General features: G+C 50.6%; 1 protein-coding gene across 1 annotated transcript in view; it reads left to right on the plus strand.

Moving 5' to 3' along the window:
* The window catches only part of NPFFR2 (neuropeptide FF receptor 2), a 29695-nt gene that overhangs the window by 3709 nt on the left and 3476 nt on the right, over positions 1–22510 (plus strand). Inside the window, exons 2-4 of the mRNA XM_064149687.1 lie at positions 16230–16310; positions 19847–20190; positions 21772–21871. Of these exons, the coding sequence (XP_064005757.1) occupies positions 19860–20190; positions 21772–21871 (431 nt within the window). The 5' untranslated portion in view covers positions 16230–16310; positions 19847–19859. The remainder of the gene's footprint in view (positions 1–16229; positions 16311–19846; positions 20191–21771; positions 21872–22510) is intronic.

Here is a 22510-nt window from a genome sequence, read left to right on the forward strand (position 1 = left end):
GTTTGGAGGCAGTTTGGTGTTGGCTGGAGGAGCTGTTTGCACACTTCAGTACCCTGATAGCAAAGGCACTCAGCATCGCCACTCCCATCGAGAGGCACATTTGGCACGTTGGAGGTGGAGGACACTCCCTTTATTTTTTATTCCAATGAAACACTCCATTTTGATCAAAATGACTCCCCAGGGAGTGGCTTTGTCATCTTCCTTCCCTTCCTTCCCCGTGGTGACCAAAGGTTTTGTGTGCTTTTATGTATCATCAGCAAAGCTACCTCCAGCAGGGAAACTACCAGGAGCTGGAAGTGCCTTTTGTCTGGCTAGGAGAATAGTGTCCTTGTGCTCTAAATGGTGATGGTATTTGGGGGCTGCAAAGGAGGAATTGCAGTGGGATCTATTTCAAGAGGTTTTCTTGGCAGAAAAGGGATTAATTAATCAATTAATTGGCTGCAGCTCTCTAATTGCTGCAGGCTGGCACCTGTGGGATGCAGGAGAAGGAGGTTCTGGGTGAGAATGGGGAGACATTGGAACAGGAAGGTTGTGGATGCTCTCTCCCTGGAGGTGTTCAAGGCCTTGAACAAGCTGGGCTGGTGGGAGAGGTCCCTACCCATGGCAGGGGGAGTTGGAACTGGATGAGCTTCAAGATCCCTTCCAACCCAACCCATTCTAAGATTCTCTGAAGGTGGAATCTCAGACCCACAGGTCTTTACCATGAGGGTGCTGGAACACTGTAACAGGTTGTCCAGGGAGGTGGTTGGGGGCCCCATCCCTGGAGATATTCAAGGTGAGGCTTGACAAGGCTCTGAGCAACCTGATCTAGTTGAGGGTGCCCCTGCTGACAGCAAAGGGGGCTGGACTGGATGACCTTTGGAGGTCCCTTCCAGCCCAAAGGTGGCATCTGAGACCAAGGGGCTGCACCTGTGGAAAGTGACTTCAGAGATCAAGGGATGGACCTGTGGAAGGTGACATCTGAGACCAAGGGGATGCACCTGTGGAAAGTGACATCAGAGATCAAGGGATGGACCTGTGGAAGGTGGCATCTGAGACCAAGGGGATGCACCTGTGGAAGGTGGCATCTGAGACCAAGGAATGGACCTGTGGAAGGTGGCATCTGAGACCAAGGGGATGCACCTGTGGAAGGTGGCATCTGAGACCAAGGAATGGACCTGTGGAAGGTGGCATCTGAGACCAAGGGATGCACCTGTGGAAGGTGGCATCTGAGACCAAGGAATGGACCTGTAGAAGATGACATCAGAGACCAAGGGATGGACCTGTGGAAGGTGACATCAGAGACCAAGGGATGGACCTGTAGAAGATGACATCAGAGACCAAGGGATGGACCTGTGGAAGGTGACATCAGAGACCAAGGGATGGACCTGTAGAAGATGACATCAGAGACCAAGGGATGGACCTGTAGAAGATGACATCAGAGACCAAGGGATGGACCTGTGGAAGGTGACATCAGAGACCAAGGGATGGACCTGTAGAAGATGACATCTGAGACCAAGGGGCTCCTTTAGCCATAGGCAGTAACATTTGTGTAGCCTATCAGAGCTCCTGAGGCTTTTATAGCCTGTTCTGTGCTCCTTTAGCCACAGGCAGTGACTTTTTGGTAGCACATCAGAGCTCCTGAGGCTTTTATTGCTGGTCCTGTGCTCCTTTAGCCAGACTAAGAGCTGGAACAGCCTGATGGCTCAGCAAACATACTCCAGAGCTCAGCAGGGGCTGCTGCAGTACAGCAGCCAATGCTCTGGGGAACAATTGTGGCACTTCAGTTTCAGCTCTTGCTTGTTGAACAGAATTGGCTTTAAGGGCCTGGAGAGAGCTTGGTTCCATCTGAGCTCCTGAGCTTTCTATTGCTGGTTCTGTGCTCCTTTAGCCACAGGCAGTGACTTTGGTATAGCACATCAGAGCTCCTGAGCTTTCTATTGCTGGTTCTGTGCTCCTTTAGCCACAGGCAGTGACTTTTGTGCAGCCCATCAGAGCTCCTGAGCTTTCTATTGCTGGTTCTGTGCTCCTTTAGCCACAGGCAGTGACTTTTGTGCAGCCCATCATTGCTCCTGAGCTTTTTGATGCTGGTTCTGTGCTCCTTTAGCCACAGGCAGTGACTTTTGTATAGCCCATCAGAGCTCCTGAGCTTTCTATTGCTGGTTCTGTGCTCCTTTAGCCACAGGCAGTGACTTTTGTGCAGCCCATCAGAGCTCCTGAGCTTTTTGATGCTGGTTCTGTGCTCCTTTAGCCACAGGCAGTGACTTTTGTATAGCCCATCAGAGCTCCTGAGCTTTCTATTGCTGGTTCTGTGCTCCTTTAGCCACAGGCAGTGACTTTTGTATAGCACATCAGAGCTCCTGAGCTTTCTATTGCTGGTTCTGTGCTCCCTTAGCCACAGGCAGTGACTTTTGTGCAGCCCATCAGAGCTCCTAAGCTTTTTGATGCAGGTCCTGTGCTCCTTTAGCCACAGGCAGTGACTTTTGTGCAGTCCATCAGAGCTCCTGAGCTTTCTATTGCTGGTTCTGTGCTCCTTTAGCCACAGGCAGTGACTTTTGTATAGCACATCAGAGCTCCTGAGCTTTCTATTGCTGGTTCTGTGCTCCCTTAGCCACAGGCAGTGACTTTTGTGCAGCCCATCAGAGCTCCTGAGCTTTTTGATGCAGGTCCTGTGCTCCTTTAGCCACAGGCAGTGACTTTTGTGCAGCCCATCAGAGCTCCTGAGCTTTCTATTGCTGGTTCTGTGCTCCTTTAGCCACAGGCAGTGACTTTTGTGCAGCCCATCAGAGCTCCTGAGCTTTTTGATGCTGGTTCTGTACTCCTGTAGCCACAGGCAGTGACTTTTGTGCAGCCCATCATTGCTCCTGAGCTTTTTGATGCTGGTTCTGTGCTCCTTTAGCCACAAGCAGTGACTTTTGTGCAGCCCTGAGGTTTTTAATGCTGAGCTCCACCTGGAGGGATGTCAGCAAACATCTCTACATGCCTTGGCACTTCCAGTTATTAATCTGCTGATGTGAATCTGGTCACTTTTTGTCCCCACCCTGTGTGACAGCAGCTTCTGCCGTTAACCACAAACCACAGTTGTGACCTGGACAGCAACCAACATGGATTAAGGCTTAAACCCAGGCAGTCCTACAGCTATTGCCCAAATTGAACTCATAGAAGCATCATTTCAGTTGGAGAGGACCTCCAGGATGACAGAGCCCAGCTGTTGATGCAGCCCCACCATGGCTATTAAGTCCCAAATTGCCACATCCACATGGTTCTTGAATGCCTCCAGGGGCATGTTCCAGGTGTGTCTGGTCCAAGCTGAGCAGATTGTTCTGCTGTGGGACCTGAACTGCTCCCCTCTCTCTCTGGGGCTCTGGCTGTGAGGCCAGGCTGGCTCCTCAGCTGCCAGCAGGGCAAGGATGGGTGGGAGGTGGGTGAGCCTGCTTCAGTACTGACTTAGGACCCTGTCTTCCAAACAGCATCATGCCCCAGGAGGGAACTGCTGCAGGGATGCTCAGATGCTTGATGAGAACCACCTAACAGCTTCCCTGGAGGCTTTCTGCAGAGACCAGCACACAGCAGGTGTGTCTGTCAGAGAGTCATAGAATCAGCCAGGTGGGAAGAGACCTCCAAGCTCATCCAGGCCAACCTAGCACCCAGCCCTGGCCAAGCAACCAGACCATGGCACTAAGTGCCTCAGCCAGGCTTGGCTTCAACACCTCCAGGGACAGCAACTCCACCACCTCCCTGGGCAGCCCATTCCAATGCCAATCACTCTCTCTGCCAACAACTTCCTCCTCACATCCAGCCTAGACCTCCCCCAGCACAACTTCACACTGTGTCCCCTTGTTCTGTTGCTGCTTGCCTGGCAGCAGAGCCCAACCCCACCTGGCTACAGCCTCCCTTCAGGGAGTTGTAGACAGCAATGAGCTCTGCCCTGAGCCTCCTCTTCTGCAGGCTGCACACCCCCAGCTCCCTCAGCCTCTCCTCACAGGGCTGTGTTCCAGGCCCCTCACCAGCTTTGTTGCCCTTCTCTGGACACCTTCCAGCACCTCAACATCTCTCTTGAATTGAGGAGCCCAGAACTGGACACAGCTCTCAAGGTGTGGGCTGCTCTTGGCAGCTTGCAGCTCTGTGGTGGTCTGAGCTGGGCACTCACCCTGCAGTGATCACAGGACCCTTTCTGCTGCAGGAGGGATTGATGCAGCTGCTGGCAGTGCCTGTGTCTCTGGCAGCCTGCCTGATGTGCTCCTAAACTGTTGGGAGTTATTTCCCCATTTTATTCTCTACCTCTCAGCTGTCATTAGCCTCTCTTCTCCCTCTTCCCTCCTCCCCCAGTTACTCTGCTCACTGCCAACACTCCAAAGCAGAGGGCTGGCATCTCCACCTGAGTGCTGTGACAGGCAGTGATGCCTCACCTGGCACACAAGAGCAGATGATTCAGCTCCCTGCCTTTCTCCCCCCACCACCAGCCAATGCTGGGAGGACCAGGGATGGTAAAAATCAGCTGCTGAGCTGAAAGGTGGCAATTTAGGAGGCTCATCTCCCATTAGTGAGGGATTTAGTGCTGCAAAAAATAGCTTGGCAGGGATCATTCAGCTGTGGCTCAGGCTTAATCCATACCACTCACTGCTAAGTGCTTGCTTGGAGCCCCAGTGAGAATGGCTCAGGCGTGGAGTGGGGTGAGAAGCTGCTCCTGGGAGAGCTTAATTGATACAGCTTAGCTCTGCAGCAAGCCCCTCAGCTAGGGACTGTTCTGTCTGAATTCAAGCAGCAGGGGTTGGAAGGGACCTCTGGAGATCATCCAGTCCCCCCCCACTGCCAAGGCAGGGCCACCTAAAGAAGGGTGACACAGGAAGGCATCCAGGTGGGTTTGGAATGGCTCCAGAGGTCCATGTCACCAACTCACACTCAGCATCCAAAGTGGAAAGTGGTGTCCAGTGGCAGGAGAAGGAGCAATGGGCACAAACTGGAACACAGAAGGTTCCATGTAAACATGAGGGGGAAATCATCCTCACTTTGAGGGTGGCAGAGCACTGAGCCCACACTGCCCAAAGAGTTTGTGCCATCTGCTTCTCTGGAGGCATTCAAAATCTACCTGGATGTGTTCCTGTGTGAGTCCCTTGAGCAACTGATGGCATTTACCTGGAGCTGAGCAAGGCCTTAGACACTGTCCCACACCACATCCTGGTCTCCAGGCTGGTGACACCTGGGTTTGATGAGTGGAGCACCAGATGGGTAAAGAATTGGCTTGATGGCTGCACCCAAAGAGTGGCTGTCAATGGCTCCATGGCCAAGTGGAGGCCAGTGACAAGCAGAGTCCCTCAGGGATCAGGCCTGGGACCAGTCTTGTTCAACATCATTGTGGGTGCCATGGACAGAGGCACTGAGTGCAGCCTTAGCAAGTTTGCTGCTGACACCAAGCTGTGTGGTGCAGCAGACAGGCTGGAGGGCAGGGATCCATCCAGAGGGACCTGGGCAGGCTGCAGAGGTGGGCACAAGTTCATGAGGTTCAACAAGACCAAGGGCAAGGTCCTGCATCTGTGTCGAGGCAAACCCAAGCACAAATCCAAGCTGGGCAGTGAGTGGCTGGAGAGCAGCCCTGAGGAGAAGGAGTTGGGGGTGCTGCTGGAGGAGAAGCTCAACAGGAGCCAGCAGTGTGCACTTGCAGCCCAGAAAGCCAAGCAGAGCCTGGGCTGCAGCAGCAGAAGTGTGGCCAGCAGGGCCAGGGAGGGGATTCTTCCCCTCTGCTCTGCTCTGCTGAGACCCCACCTGGAGTACTGCATCCAGTTCTGGAGCCCCTGGGCCAAGAGGGATGTGGAGATGCTGGAGAGTGTCCAGAGCAGGGCCAGGAGGATGCTCAGAGGCTGCAGCAGCTCTGCTGTGAGCACAGACTGAAAGAGTTGGGGCTGTGCAGTCTGCAGAAGAGGAGGCTCCCAAGTGACCTTCTTGTGGCCTTCCAGGATCTGAAGGGGGCTACAAAAAAGCTGGGGAGGGACTTTGTAGGCTGTCAGGGAGTGCCAGGACTGGGGGGAATGGAGCAAAGCTGGAGGTGGGGAGATTCAGGCTGGATGTGAGGAGGAAGTTGTTGAGCATGAGAGTGGTGAGAGGCTGGCATGGGTTGCCCAGGGAGGTGGTTGAGGCCCCATGGCTGGAGGTGTTTAAGGCCAGGCTGGCTGAGGCTGTGTGCAGCCTGCTCTAGGGTAGGGTGTCCCTGGGCATGGCAGGGGGCTTGGAACTGGCTGCTCCTTGTGCTCCCTTCCAACCCTGCCTGATTCTATGATTTGGAGATGGAGACTCCACCACCTCTCTGGGCAGCCTGCTCCAGGGCACCAACACCCTTAAATGACAGAACTTCCTCTTGTTCCATTCTCTACTCTTGCAGCAAGGAACATTTTCCCTCTCCAACCTAAACCTCCCCTGGTGCAGCTTGAGGCCATTCCCTTCTCTTCCTATCCATGTTGTCTTGGGGGTCCTTGTCTGTTCTGTTTCACTCTACAGCCAGAGGCCAAGCCCACTGCCAGATGGCAGAGCAGCAAACCCAGGCAGGATGGTCTCAATCTCTCCATTTAGCCTCAGCAAGGATGATAGCAGCTTGCAATTAGGTGTTGGGCAACCTCTAGCAGATGTTGCCTTACCTATGTGCAGGCTTTCTGACTTAGCTGTTAATTTCAAGCTAAGAATCAGCTTCTTATCATGAGCAGACCAAGCCTTGTGCTGGAGGTGGTGCATAATTTACTTCTGCTCCACTCAATTAACTGCCTGATGATTGTTTTCCCTGTGCTGCTGAGAGTGCTTCTGCCATCCTGGTGGCTCACCCTTGCCATCCTGGTGGCTCACCCTGCTGCTGGCTGAGAAGGCTACAGCCTTTTAAAAGACTCTCTCTAAAACTCCCTGAGAGGAGGCTGCAGTGAGGTGAGGTTGGGCTCTTCTGCCTGGGATCAGGCAGTAGGAGGAGAGGCAATGGCCTGAAGTTGTGCCAGGGGAGGCTTAGGTTGGAGAGGAGGAACAATTTCTTTGCTGCAAGAGTGGTCAGGGATTGAAAGAGGCTGCCAAGGGAGGTGGTGGAGTCCTCATAGAATCATAGAATCAACCAGGTTGGAAGAGACCTCCAAGATCATCCAGTCCAACCTAGCACCCAGCCCTAACCAATCAACTCCTCAACCTCATCCCTGGAGGTGTTCAAGAAAGGTGTGGCCATGGCACATGGGGACAGAGGAGGCTCAGGGCAGAGCTCATTGCTGGCTACAACTACCTGAAGGGAGGCTGTAGCCAGGTGGGGTTGGGCTCTTCTGCCAGGCAAGCAGCAACAGAACAAGGGGACACAGTGTGAAGTTGTGCCAGGGGAGGTCTAGGCTGGATGTTAGGAGGAAGTTGTTGGCAGAGAGAGTGATTGGCATTGGAATGGGCTGCCCAGGGAGGTGGTGGAGTTGCTGTCCCTGGAGGTGTTGAAGCCAAGCCTGGCTGAGGCACTTAGTGCCATGGTCTGGTTGATTGGCCAGGGCTGGGTGCTAGGTTGGACTGGCTGAGCTTGGAGGTCTCTTCCCACCTGGTTGATTCTGTGATTCTATGATTTGATGGCCATGGTGGTGTTGGGTTGATGATCTTAGAGGTCATCTTCAACCAAAACAATTTGGTTCCAGCTCAGTCTGCACAGATAAATCTGTGTTGAGGGAGGTTAAGCTGCAGCACCTGAAAGAGGCTACAGGAGAGCTGTGGTGGGGACTTCTGACAGGGGCTGGGAGTGACAGGATGAGAGGCAATGACTTTGAGATGGAAGAGGGGAGATTGAGATTAGAGATGAGGAAGAAATTCTTAACAGTGAGGGTGCAGAGACACTGGCACAGGCTGCCAAGGGAGGTTGTGGATGTCCCCTCCCTAGAGGTCATAGAATCATAGGGTTCAGATTGGAGATTAGAATCACAGAATCAAGCAAGTTGGAAGAGACCTCCAGGATCATCCAGTCCAACCTAGCACCCAGCCCTGTCCAGTCAACCAGACCATGGCACTAAGTGCCTCAGCCAGGCTTGGCTTCAACACCTCCAGGGATGGCAACTCCACCACCTCCCTGGGCAGCCCATTCCAATGCCCATCACTCTCTCTGCCAACATCCAAAGGATTTTATTGGCTCAATCATTGCCTTCAGCTGGGCTTGTGGCATTGGCAAATTGGGTTTATTTGCCCTTGCTCAGCACCATGGGATGGTCCTGGCTGTGCTCAGAGCCTTTGGGCTGTCAGCAGCAGCTGTGCCTCGGGAGGCAGCCTGGGCAGCGGCTGGGCTGGAGCTGCTGCTTTGCTGCTTTGCAGGGTTTTCCTCTGCTGCATGAAGTGAGGGAGGAAGGAGGCCATGCCCTGATCAGATTAACCCCCTCGAAGCAAATTGCTTTGGTTTATCATCTCCTAATATTCCTGCACTGCATTATTTCTCCACCACCCTTTGCTTCCATGATTCATGTTGCTGCCTCCTGCGCCTCTCCTGCCTCTTCATCACTGCCTCGTGAAAGCACCAGGCCAAGTCTCCTGCCAGCCAACACCCCAGCCTCAAGGTAATAAAAGCTCCCCACACCTTTTCCATCTCCTGCAAGCTACAGCAGGGCAAATCCAAACCATTTGCTACAGCCAGGCTGGCACAAGATTTCATTAGTGCTGCTGTCATCAGGACTGGCTAAGGCAGACGCAGCTCCAGCTCTGCCCCCCCAGGCTCTTTGCAACTCCTTGGTTATCAGTAAGCAACAAAAACCATTCCAGACTTCATTACTGCAGAGACTGGGAGCTGCTGGGCTGTAAAATATTGGCAGGAAGAAAATGAAAGAGAGGGAGGGGAAAAAAAAACCCAACCCAAGAAGATATCTATCAAAAAAAGAAGTCATTATTAAGTCATTCCTCCTCCTTTGAGAGCAAGAAAGAGGATTTTGAGTGTGAGAGAGAGAAAGACCATTCTGAGTGAGAGAAAGATCATTTAGAGAGGGGAAAACTTCATTCTGAGAACAAGGAAGGCCATTTTGAGTGAGATAGATGTCATTTAGAGAGGGGAAAACATCGTTCTGAGAACAAGAAAGGGCATTTTGAGTGAGAGAAACATCTAGAGAGAGGGAAATGTGATTTTGAGAACAAGAAAGACCATTCTGAGTGAGAGAAATATCATTTAGAGAGGGGAAAACATCATTCTGAGAACATGAATGACCATATTGAGTGAGAGAAAAATCATTTAGAGAGGGGAAAACATCATTTTGAGACAAGGAAGGACCATTCTGAGTGAGAGAAATATCATTTAGAGGGGAAAACATCATTTTGAGAACAAGAAAGACCATTTTGAGTGAGAAATATCATTTAGAGGGGAAAACATTCTGAGAACAAGAAAGGCCATTTTGAGTGAGATAAATGTCATTTAGAGAGGGGAAAACATCATTCTGAGAACAAGAAAGGCCATTTTGAGTGAGAGAAACATTTAGAGAGAGGGAAATGTGATTTTGAGAACAAGAAAGACCATTCTGAGTGAGAGAAATATCATTTAGAGGGGAAAACATCATTCTGAGAACAAGAAAGACCATTCTGAGTGAGATAAATGTCATTTAGAGAGGGGAAAACATCATTTTGAGACAAGGAAGGACCATTCTGAGTGAGAGAAATATGATTTAGAGGGGAAAACATCATTTTGAGACAAGGAAGGACCATTCTGAGTGAGAGAAATATCATTTAGAGAGGGGAAAACATCATTCTGAGAACAAGAAAGACCATTTTGAGTGAGAGAAATATCATTTAGAGAGGGGAAAACATCATTTTGAGACAGGGAAGGACCATTCCGAGTGAGAGAAATATCACTTAGAGGAGAAAACATCATTCTGAGAACAAGAAAGACCATTCTGAGTGAGAGAAATATCATTTAGAGAGGGGAAAACCTGATTTTGGAAACAAGAAAGACCATCTTGAGTGAGAGAAATATCATTCAGAGAGGGGAAAATATGATTTTGAGAACAAACAACACCATTTTGAGTGAGAGCAATGTGATTTAGAGAGGGGAAAACATCATTTTGAGCGAGGGCAATACCATTTGGGCTGTCTTAATAAATAGAATTGAAAGCAACTCACTGCACAGCAGCCACTGCTCAGGTATGACCCACAAGGGTTTGGTCTTCTGTGTCCAAAGCAGAAGGTAGTGCAAGCTCCACGTCCTGCTGGCCATGGGGACTGGCACAGCAGAGAGAGAAAGATCATTTTGTGTGAGAGAAATGCAACTTTAAGAAGGATAAATGCCACTTTGAGAAGGATAAATGCCATATAGAGAGATAAATGCCATATTGAGAGAGAGAAATGCCACACTGAGAGAGAGAAATGCCATTTGGGCTGTCTTTATTAATAGAATTGGAAGCAATTAATGCACTGCACTGCTGCCACTGCTCAGGAGTGACCCACAAGGGTTTGTTCTCTTGGGTCCAAAGCACCGACATGAAGTCAGTGTAAGCTCCAGGTCCTGCTGGCCATGGGACTGACGCAGCAGAAAGAGAAAGATCATTTTGAGAGAGAGCAATGCCATATAGAGAGAGATAAATGCTATTTGGGCTGTCTTTATTAATAGAATTGGAAGCAATTAATGCACTGCACTGCTGCCACTGCCCAGGAATGACCCACAAGGGTTTGTTCTCTTGGGTCCAAAGTAGTGACATGAAGTCAGTGTAAGCTCCATGTCCTGCTGGCCATGGGGACTGGCAAAAGAGATAGAGAAAGATCATTTTGAGTGAGAGAAATGCAACTTTGAGTGAGAGAAATACCATTTTGATAGGGATAAATGCCATTTGGGCTGTCTTAATGAATATAGTAGGAGGCAATTAATGCACTGCACTGCTGCCACTGCTGAGGAGTGACCCACAAGGGTTTGTTCTCTTGGATCCAAAGTAGTGACATGAAGTTAGTGCCAGCTCCAAGTCCTGCTGGCCATGGGGACTGGCACAGCAGAGAGAGAAAGATCATTTTGAGTGAGAGAAATACAACTTTGAGTGAGAGAAGTGGCACTTTGAGACAGATAAATACCATTTGGGCTGTGTTAATGAATAGAATTGGAAGTAATTAATGCACTGCACTGCTGCCACTGCTCAGGAGTGACTCATAAGGGTTTGTTCTCATGGGTCCAAAGCAACAACACGAAGTTAGTGAAAGGTCCAGGTCCTGGTGACAATGGAGACTGGCACAGCAGAGAGAGAAAAGTCATTTTGAGAGAGATAAATGCCATTTGGGCTGTCTTAATGAACAGAATTGGAAGCAATTAATGCACTGCACTGCTGCCACTGCCCAGGAATGACCCACAAGGGTTTGTTCTCTTGTGTCCAAAGCACCAACACAAAGTCAGTGTAAGCTCCAGGTCCTGCTGGCCATGGGGACTGGCCCAGCAGAGAGAGAAAGATCATTTTGTGTGAGAGAAATGCAACATTGAGAGAGATAAATGCCATTTGGGCTGTCTTTATTAACAGAATTTGAAGCAATTAATGCACTGCACTGCTGCCACTGCCCAGGAGTGACCCACAGGGGTTTGTGCTCTTGTGTCCAAAGCACCAACACGAAGTTAGTGCAAGCTTCAGGTCCTGCTGGCCATGGGGACTGGCACAGCAGAGAGAGAAAGATCATTTTGAGTAAGAAAAATGCAACTTTGAGAGAGAGAAATTCCTCTTTTTTAAAGCTAAATGCCACTTTGAGAGAGAGAAATGCCACACTGAGAGAGATAAATACCATTTGGGCTGTCTTTATTAATAGAATTGGAAGCAATTCATGCACTGCACTGCTGCCACTGCTCAGGAGTGACCCACAGGGGTTTGTTCTCTTGTGTCCAAAGCACTGACATGAATTTAGTGCCAGCTCCAGGTCCTGCTGGCCATGGGGACTGGCACAGCAGAGAGAGAAGATCATTTTGAGGGAGATAAATGCAACTTTGAGAGAGATTAATGGTACCTTCAGAAAGATAAATGCCATATTGAGACAGAGAAATGCCACTTTGAGACAGATAAATGCCATTTTGAGAGAGATAAATACCATTTGGGCTGTCTTAATGAATAGAATGGGAAGCAATTAATGCACTGCACTGCTGCCACTGCTCAGGAATGCCCCACAAGGGTTTGTTCTCTTGGATCCAAAGCACTGGCATGAAGTCAGTGCAAGCTCCATGTCCTGCTGGCCATGGGGAATGGCACAAGAGAGAGAAAGATCATTTTGAGAGGGAGAAATGCAACTTTGAGAGAGATAAATGCCATATTGAGAGAGATAAATGCCACACTGAGAGAGATAAATGCAATATAGAGAGAGATAAATGCCATTTGGGCTGTCTTTATTAATTGAATTGGATGCAATTAATGCACTGCACTGCTGCCACTGCCCAGAAATGACCCACAAGGGTTTGTTCTCTTGTGTCCAAAGTAGTGACATGAAGTCAGTGTAAGCTCCAGGTCCTGGTGGCCATGGGGACTGGCACAGCAGAGAGAGAAAGATCATTTTGAGTAAGAAAAATGCAACTTTGAGAAAGAGAAATTCCTCTTTTTTAAAGCTAAATGCCATTTTGAGAGAGAGAAATGCCACACTGAGAGACAGAAATGCCATTTGGGCTGTCTTTATTAATAGAATTGGAAGCAATTAATGCACTGCACTGCTGCCACTGCTTAGGAGTGACCCACAGGTTTTGTTCTCTTGGGTCCAAAGCAGTGACACGAAGTCAGTGCAAGCTCCAGGTCCTGCTGGCCATGGGGACTGACACAACAGGGAGAGAAAGATCATTTTGAGAGAGAGAAATGCCACTTTGAGAAAGAGAAATGCCACTTTCAAAAAGCTAAATGCCATATTTTGAGACAGAAATGCCATTTTGAGAGAGAGAAATGCCATTTGGGCTGTGTTAGTGAACAGAATGGGAAGCAATTAATGCACTGCACTGCTGCCACTGCTCAGGAGTGACCCACAGGGGTTTGTTCTCTTGTGTCCAAAGCACTGACATGAAGTCAGTGCAAGCTCCAGGTCCTGTTGGCCATGGGGACTGACACAACAGAGAGAGAATGAGTGTGGTAAATGCCATTTTGAAAGAGATAAATGCCATTAGGGCTGTCTTTATTAATTGAATTGGAAGCAATTAATGCACTGCACTGCTGCCACTGCCCAGGAGTGACCCACAGAGGTTTGTTCTCTTGGATCCAAAGCAGTGACATGAAGACAGTGCCAGCTCCAGGTCCTGCTGGCCATGGGGACTGGCACAGCAGAGAGAGAATATCATTTTGAGGGAGATAAATGCAACTTTGAGAGAGATTAATGCCACTTTCAGAAAGATAAATGCCATATTGAGAGAGAGAAATGCCACTTTGAGACAGATAAATGCCATTTTGAGAGAGATAAATACCATTTAGGCTGTCTTAATGAATAAAATGGGAAGCAATTAATGCACTGCACTGCTGCCACTGCTCAGGAATGCCCCACAAGGGTTTGTTCTCTTGGATCCAAAGCACTGGCATGAAGTCAGTGCAAGCTCCATGTCCTGCTGGCCATGGGGACTGGCACAAGAGAGAGAAAGATCATTTTGAGAGGGAGAAATGTAACTTTGAGAGAGAGAAATGCAACTTTGAGAGAGGTAAATGCCATATTGAGAGAGATAAATGCCACACTGAGAGAGATAAATGCAATATAGAGAGAGATAAATGCCATTTGGGCTGTCTTTATTAATAGAATTGGAAGCAATTAATGCACTGCACTGCTGCCACTGCCCAGAAATGACCCACAAGGGTTTGTTCTCTTGTGTCCAAAGTAGTGACATGAAGTCAGTGTAAGCTCCAGGTCCTGGTGGCCATGGGGACTGGCACAGCAGAGAGAGAAAGATCATTTTGAGTAAGAAAAATGCAACTTTGAGAAAGAGAAATTCCTCTTTTTTAAAGCTAAATGCCATTTTGAGAGAGAGAAATGCCACACTGAGAGACAGAAATGCCATTTGGGCTGTCTTTATTAATAGAATTGGAAGCAATTAATGCACTGCACTGCTGCCACTGCTCAGGAGTGACCCACAGGGGTTTGTGCTCTTGTGTCCAAAGCACTGACACGAAGGTAGTGCAAGCTCCAGGTCCTGCTGGCCATGGGGACTGGCACAAGAGAGAGAGAAAGATCATTTTGAGTGAGAGAAATGCAACTTTGAGAGAGCTAAATGCCATATTGAGAGAAATGCCATTTTGAGAGAGATAAATGCCATTTGGGCTGTCTTTATTAATTGAATTGGAAGCAATTAATGCACTGCACTGCTGCCACTGCTCAGGAGTGACCCACAGAGGCTTGTTCTCTTGTGTCCAAAGCAGTGACATGAAGTTAGTGCAAGCTTCAGGTCCTGCTGGCCATGAGGACTGGCACAGCAGAGAGAGAAATGCCATTTTCAGTGAGGTAAATGTTGTTCTGAGAGAGATAAATGCCATTTGGGCTGTCTTAATGAATAGAATTTGAAGCAATTAATTCTCTGCACTACTGCTGCTGCTCGAGTGTGACCCACAAGGGTTTGTTCTCTTGTGTCCAAAGCACTGACATGAAGTCAGTGCCAGCTCCATGTCCTGCTGGCCATGGGGACTGGCACAACAGAGAGGGAAAGATCATTTTGAGAGAGGTAAATGCCACTTTGAGAAAGAGAAATGTCACTTTCAAAAAGCTAAATGCCATATTTTGAGACAGAAATGCCACTTTGAGAGAGATAAATGCCATTTGGGCTGTGTTAATGAACAGAATTGGAAGCAATTAATGCACTGCACTGCTGCCACTGCTCAGAAGTGACCCACAGGGGTTTGTTCTCTTGGATCCAAAGCAGTGACATGAAGTCAGTGCCAGCTCCATGTCCTGCTGGCCATGGGGACTGGCACAGCAGAGAGAGAAGATCATTTTGAGCGAGATAAATGCAACTTTAAGAGAGATTAATGCCACTTTCAGAAAGATAAATGCCTTATTGAGAGAGAGAAATGCCACTTTGAGACAGATAAATGCCATATAGAGAGAGATAAATACCATTTGGGCTGTCTTAATGAATAGAATGGGAAGCAATTAATGCACTGCACTGCTGCCACTGCTCAGGAGTGACCCACAGGGGTTTGTTCTCTTGGATCCAAAGCACTGACATGAAGTCAGTGCAAGCTCCATGTCCTGCTGGCCATGAGGACTGGCACAAGAGACAGAAAGATCATTTTGAGTGAGAGAAATGCAACTTTGAGTGAGAGAAATGCCTCTTTCAGAAAGCTGAATGCCATATTGAGAGAGATAAATGCCATTTGGGTTGTCTTTATTAATAGAATTGGATGTAATTAATGCACTGCACTGCTGCCACTGCTCAGGAATGAACCACAAGTTTTGTTCTCTTGGATCCAAAGCACTGGCATGAAGTCAGTGCCAGCTCCATGTCCTGCTGGCTATGGGGACTGGCACAGCAGAGAGAGGAAGATCATTTTAAGTGAGAGAAATGCAACTTTGAGAGAGAGAAATGCCTCTTTTTGAAAGCTAAATGCCACACTGAGAGACAGAAATGCCATTTGGGCTGTCTTTATTAATAGAATTGGAAGCAATTAATGCACTGCACTGCTGCCACTGCTCAGGAGTGACCCACAGGGGCTTGTTCTCTTGGGTCCAAAGCACTGACACGAAGGTAGTGCAAGCTCCAGGTCCTCCTGGCCATGGGGACTGGCACAAGAGAGAGAGATCATTTTGAGTGAGAGAAATGCCTCTTTCAGATAGCTAAATGCCACATTGAGAGAGATAAATGCCACTTGAGCTGTCTTAATGAACAGAATTGGAAGCAATTAATGCACTGCACTGCTGCCACTGCTCAGGAGTGACCCACAAGGGTTTGTTCTCTTGGGTCCAAAGCAGTAACATGGAGTTGGTTCATCCTCCAGGTCCTACTGGCCATGGGGACTGCACAGCAGCATGAGCCAAAGGCTGGAGTGGCCTCCTTAAAGCACCACCTCTGGGAAGAAAAAGATTAGAGAAGGAAATGAGTGCTAATTGACAGTGATTGGCAGGATTAATGAACCATTTAAGTAATAACTGCTGAGAACAGCAATGAAAAAAGAAGAGCTCTGTGGGAGAGGGAAGTTGAGGACTATGAACTTAGGTGGGACTTCAGAGAAGGCCAAACAGAGGCTGAGAAGGGGCAGGAAACCAGGCTTTTCCCCCCAACATTTTGGGGGAGACATCAAGCTCCTTGCTTGTTCTCCTCACCAGCCATCAGCAGAAGGCTTCACCTTTCTAACTCCACTAATTCCTTTGGCTGGCAGGTTCAGAAGGGACTTGGAGCTGCAGAGCAAAGGCCAAGCTTGGCACCCCCCCTGTCCTTCCCAACAAAGGAAGCTGCCAAGGTAAGATCTGCTTCTCATCTAGATGGGCACCTCCCTGGGCAGGGGGAGCTTGGGTTCCTGCTCCTCAACTGCAGAAACTGCCTGGAAGAAGGTGAGGACAGGGAGTTTTATTTATTGTGCTGTATCAAAAGGGAGAGTTAGAGATGCTGGGCTTGAAATGGGGATGCAGTGATGCAGCTGCTCTGCTCTGCTGACACACACACACACACACCCCACCACCACCCCTGCAGCACTGTGTCCAGTTCTGGGGTCCTCAGCACAAGAAGGACATGGAGTTGCTGGAATGGGTCCAGAGGAGGCCACCAAGATCATCAGAGGGCTGCAGAAGCTCCCCTATGGGGACAGGCTGGGAGAGTTGGGGCTGTTCAGCCTCGGAGGGAGGCTGCAGGGAGATCTTAGAGCAGCCTTGCAGGGGTCTGTAGGAGAGCTGGTAAAGGAGGGAGAGGAAAAAACCACCCAAACAACCAAAAAATCAACTATATTTATTCTGATCACCTCAGGTTTGGAACAAGCAGAGCAGTGGGGGAAATAAAACCATCAGTATGCTGCAGCGTGCTGCAGTGCCTCCTGCCTGTGTAGAAAGCAGCAGCAGTGCAGGGTTGGTAATGGGGCTGCAGGTTTGGTAATGGGGCTGCAGGTTTAGATAGTCATGAAAATGTCTCCACATGAATCATAGAATCAAGCAGGTGGGAAGAGACCTCCAAGCTCATCCAGTCCAACCTAGCACCCAGCCCTGGCCAGTCAAGCAGACCATGGCACTAAGAACAGAACAGAATCAAGCTGGGGAAGGACTTTTCAGGCTCTCAGGCAGTGCCAGGACTGGGGGGAATGGAGCAAAGCTGGAGGTGAGGAGGTTCAGGCTGGATGTGAGGAGGAAGTTGTTGAGCATGAGAGTGGTGAGAGGCTGGAATGGGTTGCCCAGGGAGGTGGTTGAGGTCCCATGGCTGGAGGTGTTTCAGGCCAGGCTGGCTGAGGCTGTGGGCAGCCTGATCTAGGGTAGGGTGTCCCTGGGCATGGCAGGGGGGGTTGGAACTGAATGATCCTTGTGGTGCCTTCCAACCCTGACTGATTCTATGATTCTAAGCAGGTTGGAAGAGACCTCCAGGCTCATCCAGTCCAACCTAGCACCCAGCCCTGGCCAATCAACCAGACCATGGCACTAACAGAACAGAACCAGGTTGGAAGAGACCTCCAGGCTCATCCAGCCCAACCTAACACCCAGCCCTATCCAGTCAACCAGACCATGGCACTAACAGAACAGGATCAAGCAGGTTGGAAGAGACCTCCAAGCTCATCCAGCCCAACCTAACACTCAGCCCTATCCAATCAACCAGACCATGGCACTAACAGAACAGGATCAACCAGGTTGGAAGAGACCTCCAAGCTCATCCAGCCCAACCTAGCACCCAGCCCTATCCAATCAACCAGACCATGGCACTAACAGAACAGAATCAACCAGGTTGGAAGAGAGGTAGAGAAGCATTTGGAGCCTCTCACCAAAACCTGGCAGTTTTAGCAGGTTCCTGAGCAAGCTCCAAGCGAGCTGGGCTGGTTGGGGACTCTTTTGTCCCATGTGGGTGTTGTCTGGGTGGGTTGTTTGGGGTTTTATTTGCCTCTGTGTTGTCAGAATGATGGAAAATGTTTTGCTTCCCGACATGCCAAAAGCTTTCTGCCAGCAGAGATGAGAGTCAGCTGCTGGGGGGAGGTCGATGACTGCTAATTGGCCTGCCTCATTTGCATACAAACAGGCTGCAGAACGAAGCTGCCAGCAGGACTCCAGCAGAGCTGGGAGGCAGCAGGGGGTGGGCTGTGGAAACATCAGGGGATGCAGAGACTCCTAGAATGAGAAGGGACCTTAAAGCTTACCCAGTTGCAAACCCCTGCCATGGGCAAGGACACCTCCCACCAGCCCAGGCTGCTCAGGCTGGAGGTGAGGAGGAAGCTGTTGAGCATGAGAGTGGTGAGAGGCTGGAATGGGTTGCCCAGGGAGGCTGTGGATGTCTCCTCCCTGGAGGTGTTTCAGGCCAGGCTGACTGAGGCTGTGTGCAGCCTGCTCTAGGGTAGGGTGTCCCTGCCCATGGCATGGGGTTTGGAACTGGCTGCTCCTTGTGCTCCCTTCCAACCCTGCCTGGGTCTATGATTCTATGAAGGTCTCATCCAACCTGGCCTTGAACAGCTCCAGGGAGGGGACATCCACAGCCTCCCTGGGCAACCTGTGCCAGTGTCTCCCTACCCTCACTGCCCAAAGCTGAATCTGGTTAGGACAGGCACAACATCTGTGTTCCCCAAACCTCATCTCTGCATGTTAAACTGGAGGTGTTTAGTCTGGAGAAGAGGAGGCTGAGGGGAGACCTCAGAGCTCTCTACAGCTCCCTTGAAAGGAGGTTTGCAGCCAGGTGGGGCTTGGTCTTTGCTCACATGCAGCAAGTGGCAGGGCCCCTGCACACACAGCCACAGGTTGTGCCAGGGAGCGTTCGGATTGGAGATTAGGATCATAGAATCAAGCAGGTTGGAAGAGACCTCCAAGCTCAGCCAGGCCAACCTAGCACCCAGCCCTGGCCAACCAACCAGACCATGGCACTAAGTGCCCCAGCCAGGCTTGGCTTCAACACCTCCAGGCACAGCAACTCCACCACCTCCCTGGGCAGCCCATTCCAATGCCAATCACTCTCTCTGCCAACAACTTCCTCCTCACATCCAGCCTAGACCTGCCCTGCCACAACTTCACACTGTCCTCTTGTTCTGTTGCTGCTTGCCTGGCAGAAGAGACCAACCCCACCTGGCTACAGCCTCCCTTCAGGCAGTTGCAGCCAGCAATGAGCTCTGCCCTGAGCCTCCTCTTCTGCAGGCTGCACACCCCCAGCTCCCTCAGCCTCTCCTCACAGGGCTGTGCTCCAGGCCCCTCACCAGCTTCATTGCCCTTCTCTGGACACCTTCCAGCACCTCAACATCTCTCTTGAACTGAGGAGCCCAGAACTGGACACAGCACTCAAGGTGTGGCCTGAGCAGTGCTGAGCACAGGGGCAGAATAACCTCCCTTGTCCTGCTGCCCACACTGCTCCTGAGCCAGTGGGACACTGGCATACTGCTGGGCACACTGCTGGCTCATGTTCAGCTACTCTATACCACTTCCCCCAGGTCCCTTTCTGCCTGGCTTCCCAGCAAGGGTCCTCAGGCACTGGAACAGGCTGCCCAGAGAGGTGCTGGAGTCCCCATCCCTGCAGGGGTTAAAAAGAGGCTTGGATGTGGTGCTGAGGTGATGCAGTGGCAGGACTGTGGCTGGCGCAGGGCAGTGAGAAAGGACTTAACTGACAGAGGGCAAGGAAACCTTCAGCAGGTTTGGCCTCCACTGCCCTCCTGATGGTCGTAGCATCAAATGGGTGGTTCAGGCAGGTCTCAGCAGGGAGTGCTAGGATCAGCCTTGCAGGGGTGGGGGGGTGACACCAGCTGTGCAGATATGCCAGCTCCAAACTAGTCCCAGCTCTTGGGCTCAGCTCCAAGCACACTGCCATGACCCTCTGGAAATGACCTTTCAGGGCAAGTCCCAGCATGAGCAAGCAGCAGGACTCCAACTCCTCCTTTGCTTGGCCTCCTGCCCTCAACTCCAGCGCCGGGCACAAGTACCTCCTCGTGGACGACAGCAACGTCTCCTATGTGGACTTCTACCTTCACCAGCCTTCCGTGGCAGCTGTCTTCATCATCTCCTACCTCCTCATCTTCCTGCTCTGCATGCTTGGCAACGGAGTGGTTTGCTTCACCGTCCTCAGGAGCAGACAGATGCGCACCGTCACCAACCTCTTCATCTTAAACCTGGCCGTCAGCGACCTGCTGGTGGGCATCTTCTGCATGCCCACCACCCTCCTGGACAACATCATTGCAGGTAGGGCTGCCCCACAGCACCTGCTGCTGGAAAGAGCTTGAGGGGAACTCACCTCTGGGCTTTATTTTTAGCGGGGGGGGAATGGTTTCCCTAGGGGCTCTGAGAGCGTCTTGCTGAGCAGGCTCTGCAGGCATTTCAAGTCCCACCAGGTGTGAAGTGAGGAACCCAAACCTCTAAACCACCTTCTGCTGGGGCTGGCCTTGCTGACTTCCACCTCCATGGGCTTTAAGAAAGGATTCTCTCCCACTGCCATCAATGTATGCCAGGTCCAGCTGCAGAGCTGTGACTAGTGGTGTCCCCCAGGGATCGGTGCTGGATCCAGTCCTGTTCAACATCTGCATCAATGATGACATTGATGAGGGAACAGACAGACAGACAGAGTCTGCTCAGCAGTTTGCTGATGACACCAGGCTGGGAGGCTTGGCTGATAGAGCTGCAGGCTGTGTGGCCATCCAGTGAGACCTGGACAGACTGAGAGCTGGGCACAGAGGAACCAGATGAGGTTTAACAAGGACAAGTACAGAGTCCTGCACCTGGGGAGGAGTAATAAACTGCACCAGTACAGGCTGGGAGGTGACTGCTGGAGAGCAGCTCTGTGGAGAGGGACCTGGGAGTGCTGCTGGAGAACATCCATGGCACAGCAATGTGCCCTTGTGGCCAAGAAGGCCAATGGGATCCTGGGGTGTATTAAGCAGAGTGTGTCCAGCAGATCAAGGGAGGTTCTCCTGCCCCTCTATGCTCTGATGAGATCTCATCTTGAGTACTGCAGTCAGGTTTGGGCTCCCCAGTTGAAGAGGGACAGGGATCTGCTGGAGAGGGTCCACTGGAGGGCTATGAGGATGATGAGGGGACTGGAGGGCATGGCTGATGAGGACAGGCTGAGGGACCTGGGGCTGCTTAGTCTGGAGAAGACTGAGAGGGGATTTAATCAATGTTTATAAGTATCTGAGGGCTGCCAGGAGTGGGGGGACAGGCTCTGCTCACTGCTCCCTGGGACAGGACAAGGAGCAATGGGTGTAAGCTGCAGCACAGGAGGTTCCACCTCAACACAAGGGGGAACTTCTTTCCTGTAAGGGTCCCAGAGCACTGGAACAGGCTGCCCAGAGAGGCTGTGGAGTCTCCTTCTATAGACACTTCTAAGGCCTGTCTGGATGTGCTCCTGTGTGATCTGAGCTAGATTATGGTCCTGCTGTGGCAGGGGGGTTGGACTTGATGATCTCTCTGTGTCCCTTCCAAGCCCTGCCATCCTGTGAGCCCATGTCCTCAGGTGGTTTTAGGCAGAGTTGGTGGATGCTGTGAGGCAGATGCAGAGAATCAGCTGCAGTGGATCAAGACAAGATCCTTTCTTGTCCTGAGACCTCATTTTGAGGGGCTATTAAACCCCAAATGTTTGCTTTGCTGTTTTTGGGACATCAGAACCTCCCCCAGGGCATTTCCCTTCCACAGCCTCTTCATCTCTAACCCCTGCTATGGCCTGACAAAAAAGAATGGATTAGTCCAGGGGTGAAAATGTCCCTTTTATGCTACAAACCTCATGCTGCAGTGAGGTGGTGCCAACCTCAACTGCTCCTCTCCTTCCAGGATGGCCATTTGGGAGCCTGGTTTGCAAGATGAGTGGGATGGTCCAAGGAATCTCAGTTTCTGCCTCTGTCTTCACTCTGGTTGCTATTGCTGTGGACAGGTAAGAAGATGCAGAGACTAAACTGTGGCTTTCATCTCCCTCTGGCCACCTGACCACACATCCATAAAAGGATTTGGGTTGAGAGGGACCCTTGAGGATCCTCCAGTTCCAACCCACCCCTGTCACACTTGCAAGTAGCTCAGGTTGCTCACTCAGCACTGCAGTAGTTAGCTGGAATTTGCTCCTAGTTAAGCCAAACTAAATGTGGCCAGGCCTAAAGGACCAGCCAGAGCAATCTGCTCCTCCACTGGTACCTCCCTAAGCTGCTGCACCTAGGCTGGGGCTGTTCCTCACCTACCAAGCTGGGCAGCAAAGGTCACAACCTTGCAGCTGCTTTGGTTAAACACAGCAGCAGCAGCAGCAGCATGACAGAGACGGAGCAAAATGAGGACACTTCAACAGCAAAGGTGACCTTTTATTGAGGTCTTTCACAGAGTCATAGAAGGGACCTTGAAGACCACAGAGAGAAGCACCAAGAGGTTTTCCTGGCAGGTAATAAACCCAGGGAACTTAAGCTGTAAGGAGGCCTGGCAAAGAGGAACAGCAAAGAACTCAGCCAAAGGAGAATGTCTTAAGCAGAAAAGCTTAACAGAGGTCTTCTTGGGAGGGACTCTCCACCTTTGTTCCTTATGCATCATT

The sequence above is a fragment of the Pogoniulus pusillus genome, chromosome 10 (assembly GCF_015220805.1).
Source record: "Pogoniulus pusillus isolate bPogPus1 chromosome 10, bPogPus1.pri, whole genome shotgun sequence".
In the NCBI taxonomy this organism is placed as follows: domain Eukaryota; kingdom Metazoa; phylum Chordata; class Aves; order Piciformes; family Lybiidae; genus Pogoniulus; species Pogoniulus pusillus.